Here is a 7,054-nt window from a genome sequence, read left to right as displayed (position 1 = left end):
GAAAATGTCAAATGAAAAAATTTAATATGTCCTACTCAAAGAATACATAAAGTGTGAGAGCAGACAAGAGAAGTAGTTACAGCGCCACCAAGTGTCAAACACTGTTGGCCATTAACTTATCATGAAAAATTTGAAGGTACATGAACTGACCCCCCTTTCCAGATACGTTTAATCCCTATCCTGCCAGACTTATCAATTCCCCATCTGCCAAGTCGGTAAAAAGTGGTATTTGGCCAAAACCTGCTTGACATGGTATATTATAGCAGTTTAACCTTTTCACAATATGTCTAGTTCACCTAATGCCAATGCTTCAAAGCAAACCACTGTAACAGGTCAGCACACACAACGGACATCAATGGCTTCGGGCCAAAACATCATGATGAAAGTATTTTAAGTCAAGCAAAATCATGTTTACAGTATCTCTGGTTTGAAAAGCCTTCAAATTGAAAATGCAACATATTGGACATGTTATACCACATTGGTTTAGCCATCTTGGCTTGATGGTGACACATGACATGAACTTGAGAGGTTAAGGTCTGTTATCATGATCATAATAAGCTGAAATATTTCACTCTAGCTTTCCAAGTTTGAGCTTGATTATATCTGTTTGAGACTGATCAGCTGGTGTCTGACTGTCAACACCCACTTATGCTGTTTTTACCTTTAATTTTGCATGAAAATTCACAGCAAGTGCTGGCTACAGTACAATGCACAAAGTATTGACATCCCTCCAGTATAATTATCAGCTCTTACCGCGGACTAGTCACTGTGACTTTGGATATGTATTGGTTTAAAGTAACAAATAATGGTGTAAGGAACTGTTGACAGCCTCCAGCAGACATTATTTTCCAAAATAACTTATTCAAAAACTATGATCATGAAAATTGTAAGCTTGTATCATTTGAGCCTATAGGACTAGCATGTGGCACCTTGGCAGTGCCCTATATTTGTAGTGACAAAACAGACCTGGTAGATATTAAAAATATGGAGCTGTAATCACAATTGGAACATTTGGCAATGCGAAACTAGTAATTAATATGGCCAACTTCTGTATCTAAAAATGGTACAGTTCAAGCACGTCATGTCTTGATTCATCTTTCAGATTATTAAACACTTTCCTAACCTTCTCTCTTTAGTTCAAAGAAAGTTCAAACTTGAGAAGCAGAAATTTGCCAAGCATGTATAAACGTATTGAATAAAACTGTGAGAACTCTTGTTAAGGATGGATTCTCAAGGCTTCACTTTCTTTATTGCATGCAGGACTATCAAAATATTTCTCTATGACAAAAACTTCATTGTGTATGTTGTAACAACTTTTGCAATTCTGTCATATTGTCTCTTTAATATCAGAAAGTGTTGAACTTTTACTTGGATGATAGTTGGGTATGTTTGCGTCAAAACTTTGCCATTTAGTGTGGCTTGCAATGAAAGCTACCGTTAAAAAAAAACATGCCACTATACATTTATGACCTTTGAAGTCAAAATCAGAATGAAAGTTTTGAACATGGCAAGTTTCAAGGAATTTACTTTTTACACAATCAGAACAAATAATACTGAATGGTTATGTTGGACAACCAGCAAAAAAAGCTCTCAAAGTTTTGTCATTAGGAGACAGCCAGAGTAACAAAGAATTCACATAACATAGCAACATTTAAACACCTTGAAATCATGGTAAACAAGACATTCTGAAGAAACAAAATAACAAGCATCAAAAGGTACTGTAATTGCACAGTCATGGCAATGATCTTACTTTCCATGCTACAAAATATTATTCCATAACCACATACACAATGTGTCGTTTTACATCTTATATTTATATATTTATATATATCATATACAGTAACTTTCAAGACAGTGGAAGCTAATTCAAGTTGGTCAAACCAATTTTACACGGTTCATCAATAACATCGGGTTTCAAAACAATTATTTGTACAAAATTTTTTTCTTAAAAAAGTGATCTAAATTGTAGCTAGTGTTATAATCGCTTCAGAGTTCTCTTTTTGTCTTTTTTCTTCTTTTCGAGTGCTTTTTTGTCTCCCGCATGTTTCTTCGCCACTGGGCCGTTACTTGAGTAGTCAAAAGCGGCAGACGTCGATGGACCCTCGTCTGCAGTTGGGTCTTTATTGTCTTTAGATGACCTAGGGGGGATTGCATGGATTTCAGTCATCATTTTGGCCCTCACTGAATAGTCATCATATTGTTCAAGTAACAGTTTGCCCGCTTCTTCGTTCAGCGCTGATTCCGGATTCGGGTAAATAAGCAAACACTTGATGGTCTGAAATACAGAATTAGAGGACAGTCATGAGAATAATCACCCGCTACTTATTTCCTATCATGTGTTGACTTTGTTGCAAACTACTACCAGTATATCCTTTCTCTAAAAGGGTATCCTGGAAGATCTAGCCTCAAGACCTGTCACTTGAGGGCGCTCTAATGAGATGGGAGTTTAACCCTTCCAGGCCTGACTTTCTGGTAACTTACCAGAGCTACCCCTATATATAGGGGTTTAGGCCTGAAAGGGTTAAGAAGCACCCTTGTCACAGATCTTATAGTCCGTTCAAGGTTTACAGTTCACAAATGCCATATTCTAGTCAAGCCTGAACTGAACTCACTAGGCTTTTATTCTATATACATTCAAACTATCAAACTCAATATCGTAACTCTTTTGAACTTCAATATTTTTTTTGAGGTATCAAAGGCAGTAAACAAAAGTTCAAAAAGGTTCAACTCGGTGAAAAGACGATGAACTGTTATTCAGCAAACAAGCAAGGAATTCATCACTTTCACAATATTCTGTGGAAGACAATGTAATGAGACAGAATTCACAAACGTTATATTGTGCCTATCATCTCTACTTATATCTCTATCAGCCAAATAATAGTATTAAAATTGATATAATGTTTATAACATCTACACATTTTCAGTACTAAATTTCACAAAATGGTGATGAAATGCCTGTTTAATACGCTTCTGACAATTGATTACTCCATTAGATGATGAAATTCAGAACAAATAAGGTGGATTGTAAATAAAACAGAGTAAAGTTGATAGGGCAGAGGTACAATTATCAACTGTCAAGACAAGTTTAGTCTAAAAGTTTGTTGCCTGAATGAGAGTATACAGGTAGTCTGACAGAGAAACCAAAACAAAGGCTGTTACAAGTTCTTTGCACCTTTCAAAACTGAAGAACAGTTACCGACATTGCAATGATGACCATTACTTACCAGAAGAATGTGTTTTACTCCTAATTCTGGCTTCCAGTCTTTTTTCAACGTGTTCACACAAATTTCACCATTGCTGGCAACGTTTGGGTGGAAAATTTTTGTGAGAAAGAAACCTTTTGGTGGCACTGACGGAAAGCCTTTACCGAGCACCAACTTCAACCTGAACAAACCACCAGCATATGGCGTTCCAGCTGTAAAATAGACATTGGTACGAACAATTAGATATTTTACAGGCAGTTACAGACTTGGTTTTCTGTACATTTTAGCATTTTATCGATTTTTTTTTATTAATGGTGAAAGCAAGATGAGCAAAAACAAATTAAAATTATCATATGACAGAAGTTTGGAATAGAAATGACATGAGGGAAATGAAGTCCTATGAAATGTCTGCATCTTAAAAGATTTTTGCTCAGTAGCACTTTATAGTGTAGTCTTTACCCAAGACAATAATATCAATATCATCAGTGTGATTCACTTCACACCTTATGGAACACATTGCAGGTACATGTTGAAGCATGTAGTCTTCTTGGTCTTGTAAACACCCTTACATATATGCTAAATTTCTATTTAAATCTGGGTGCTCTTAGAACACTTCACACAACATGTAGCACAGTCATAAATATTCATATCAACTGGGAATATGCAGAAGGAGTACAGACAATCACACCTTGTTAAGTGGCACTGTATCAGTGGGAAAGACTCCAGACTTTTTGGGAGGGATACTCTCTCCCTGATATGCAGGGATCCAATCTTTTATGAAGAACAAAAAGGCTACGATTTCTTACATTTCGCATCATATGGACTTGCTTTTAGTGATCACTGGTGAAATACACAGAAGAATATGTAGCATTACACAGATCAAAAAAATGAATTACGAGTTGATGATTTTGCCTTTCAGCTTTTTCCAAATATTTGCAGGGATTGAGTCAGAGGATGAACAATACAGTGATTTGCGGTCTAGAAAGACCTCTTTCTTGTTCAGATCAGATTTATCCAAATGATTAGCTGGGCACAAATGAGTACATTTACCTGGTCCTTCTATTGTAGCTTGAATATCTGTGATATCTTCTTCATTTGGATAGATTTTGATTCCTTCTGGTGGGTCAGATGATAATTCTGAGATTTCTTTGGCTACCTGTCTGATTGTTTGTGGTGACAGATTTTCAACATTGGAACTCTACATGACAAAGAATAAAAAACACATTTATAACATCATGGAGACATGTGTAACTTTGACTAAAAACACATCTTTCAAGAAAGGTTGTAGTTGTTTGTAACATGGAGAACTTTGTAGAACTCCTGGCACTGCCTCCCTAACACTAACAATTGTTTCTACTAGCTCTATGTGACAAATTTCATAAATCTGAGATACTGCATATCAGAGTGCAAGCATCACGTTCAGTGAACAAGTGCTTGATACTGATGATCAATTGGTGGTAGTACAGAGTTTTTAGGTAGGATGACCAGGGTAAATTGGATATTACTATACAAATTACCAACATGACGCTAGCAATGGCATGTTTATAAGCAGACAGCTACTCTATGTGTCATACCTTACACACTTGGCCAGTTAAATGTGTAAAATGTCATTTTGATATTGAATCAAATTTTGTATTCATTGGTATGAAGCCTGTTTCTGATTGATTCTTTTATTCCATATCACTAATTATTGTTATTCAAACTTCCCACTACAAGTCTGCAAACTTCACAGATTTTTTTTCAAAAGACATTGAATACTCATAAAAGACACTGAATACTCATTTTGTAGTATTAAATAAGTGAAACCCATTTTTAACTTTACGGTATATGCAGCAAACCACTGTGTTAGACCCTGAGTGTTAATTTACCAATGTAGATAGCTTGATTGTACTTATAATGTGAGGAAACAATCATTTTATACTACGATGTAGAGTATTCTCCTGACTCAAATAGCAACCTCTTTTATGAACACTGCCAGTGGCAGTAATGCAGCCTGAGGCTTTCCCAGATCAAGTGGAGTGAATTTCCAGTCTAAAATTTACTATTGGGAAAACCATAGACTACATTACTGAAGCTTTGCAAGTCATAGTCTACAGTTAGTACCCTTTGTTAGATCATGACAATACCAAGTACGAAATAATGATATTTGAAGTGCAGGCTTTTCCTGTACTTATGAAAAACAGTGAGGGAAGCAGTAATGGTACCAAAGGATGCATGATTTTATACTACTTTGTGCACGATATGTATCTTCACCGACTTTAGTCAGAGGTAGACTGTATTGTCTTGCTGTTGAATTTTCAAAATTATTACTTCAATACTTATTATTGCACAGGTTACCTCAAACACAGCCATAGACAGTTCCTGGTTTATAGTATGAAACGCAGTGATCCGTCTCTGTTCATGTGTGTACTCAACATATCAAGCGAAGTGCAGACAGAAGCAAAACATTAAATTATTGATACTTTACAGTGCCTTCGAGGTTGTTGATATGGAGGTTAAGACACGTTTACAAACGACAACCATTATTAGCGTGAAGCGGCGGATGTTCAAAACATGATGGAACCATACGTGTCTGATGTGAAGGAAGTACTTTCGTTCACAAACGTGCAGATATTACCGAAATCAACCTATATCACTACGTGGAATACTAGCTTGGTAAACCAAGCTCTACTTTGTAAATATCGCGTCGAAGGCTATATAGCTGGTAAGTGATATATCATGTAACGTTGTAAAAACAAGCACGCAAACGATTCAGTCTCACTTACTCCTGCGAACCATACCTTCAGTGAATGAAATGCAAACTAACGAATCATTTGTTGCAACGGCATATGGGCCAAATAACACGACTGAAACAATTTTGAACATTATTGCTTTCGACAACAAGGACAATAGGTTCATAATATTAGCGACTCGGTTCAAACGCATCAAACACAACACCAATCGAATCGTTTTTCCTGTGGATTGCGCACATAATCTCATAGAAATAGTAGAGGAAAATGTTGGATACTTACACCAGACATCGTAACTAAGAACAGTCTAAATTTGTGCTAGGGAGGGAAGGAATAAAGCACTAAATAGCACAAGAATGCCAATTATGTTGGTGTTCCTTGTTCCTACTATCAATATGGCTTCAAATACGAATATTCGAGTCAACCAATCAGGTACCAAGAAACGGCGGAGCCTCGTTTTCATATTCTCAAATAGTGAACTCAAGAGGGCGGTACTTAAACCAGGCTGATTCCTCGATTCAAGGGCGATTCGATTTGCCTTCGGATTTGTTGTGATTGTTTAAGATTTCTGACAACACAAAATGGATAATAAACTTAAGGTGAAGACCACACACAAAAAAACAAAGACTGAAAACAAACATACCACTATATCGATATATGCAACTCTAACAAACGGGAATAGTCATGCGTAATATAGATACAATGTGTGAGTCTCTCCACTTGATCTTGGATAAATGTGTTCATTACAGTCTTTCCTCTCAGATTTCTCAAATGAAGCAGATTATTATCATTATTATTATTAAAAAGTAAAAAAAGTCAAAAGTAATCAAACCCCGTTTTGAGTCAATTGAAATATCACTGCTGAAAATCACACATTGCATTATCATCAATTTTTGATTTGTTAGTCACATCGATCGAGCAAATTATAGCTCTCTTAGTTGACAATATCAACAACAAACTGCCTTAAATCTGGGTTTAATTTATGGACTCTATATAGATCTCTGCTTCAAATGTTAAAAGTTATTTTTCTGTCATAAACATTACAATACCTGCACTAAACTTTAAAGGTCCAATATCTGTATCTTTTAGTATTATTTTTGTGACTTTACTTCCAAACTAAAA

The 7,054-nt window shown here is 36.0% G+C and overlaps 1 protein-coding gene across 1 annotated transcript; it reads right to left on the bottom strand.

The window, feature by feature from the left end:
• Window positions 1-6,408, bottom strand: LOC139151996 (ubiquitin-conjugating enzyme E2 S-like). Its single transcript, XM_070725073.1, has 4 exons — window positions 6,215-6,408; window positions 4,254-4,401; window positions 3,225-3,415; window positions 1-2,275 (listed from the first exon to the last, which is right to left on the bottom strand). Exons 1-4 carry the CDS (start codon window positions 6,221-6,223, stop codon window positions 1,976-1,978), a joined length of 648 nt encoding a protein of 215 aa, XP_070581174.1. The 5' UTR covers window positions 6,224-6,408; the 3' UTR covers window positions 1-1,975.
• Between the last annotated feature and the right edge of the window lie 646 nt (window positions 6,409-7,054).

Source organism: Ptychodera flava, chromosome 15 (assembly GCF_041260155.1).
Source record: "Ptychodera flava strain L36383 chromosome 15, AS_Pfla_20210202, whole genome shotgun sequence".
NCBI classification, from domain to species: Eukaryota; Metazoa; Hemichordata; class Enteropneusta; family Ptychoderidae; genus Ptychodera; species Ptychodera flava.
The sequence above is the reverse complement of the archived record's forward strand: the minus strand, read 5'-3'. Positions and strand labels throughout refer to the sequence as shown.

Bases quoted from the DNA above. Each gene is read 5' to 3' on its own strand.
- LOC139151996 (XM_070725073.1), bottom strand. The intron at 3,416-4,253 runs GTAAATGTACTC...TCTATTTTACAG, and splicing joins AGCTACAATAGAAGGACCAG to CTGGAACGCCATATGCTGGT. The intron at 2,276-3,224 runs GTAAGTAATGGT...TCTGTATTTCAG, and splicing joins GAGTAAAACACATTCTTCTG to ACCATCAAGTGTTTGCTTAT.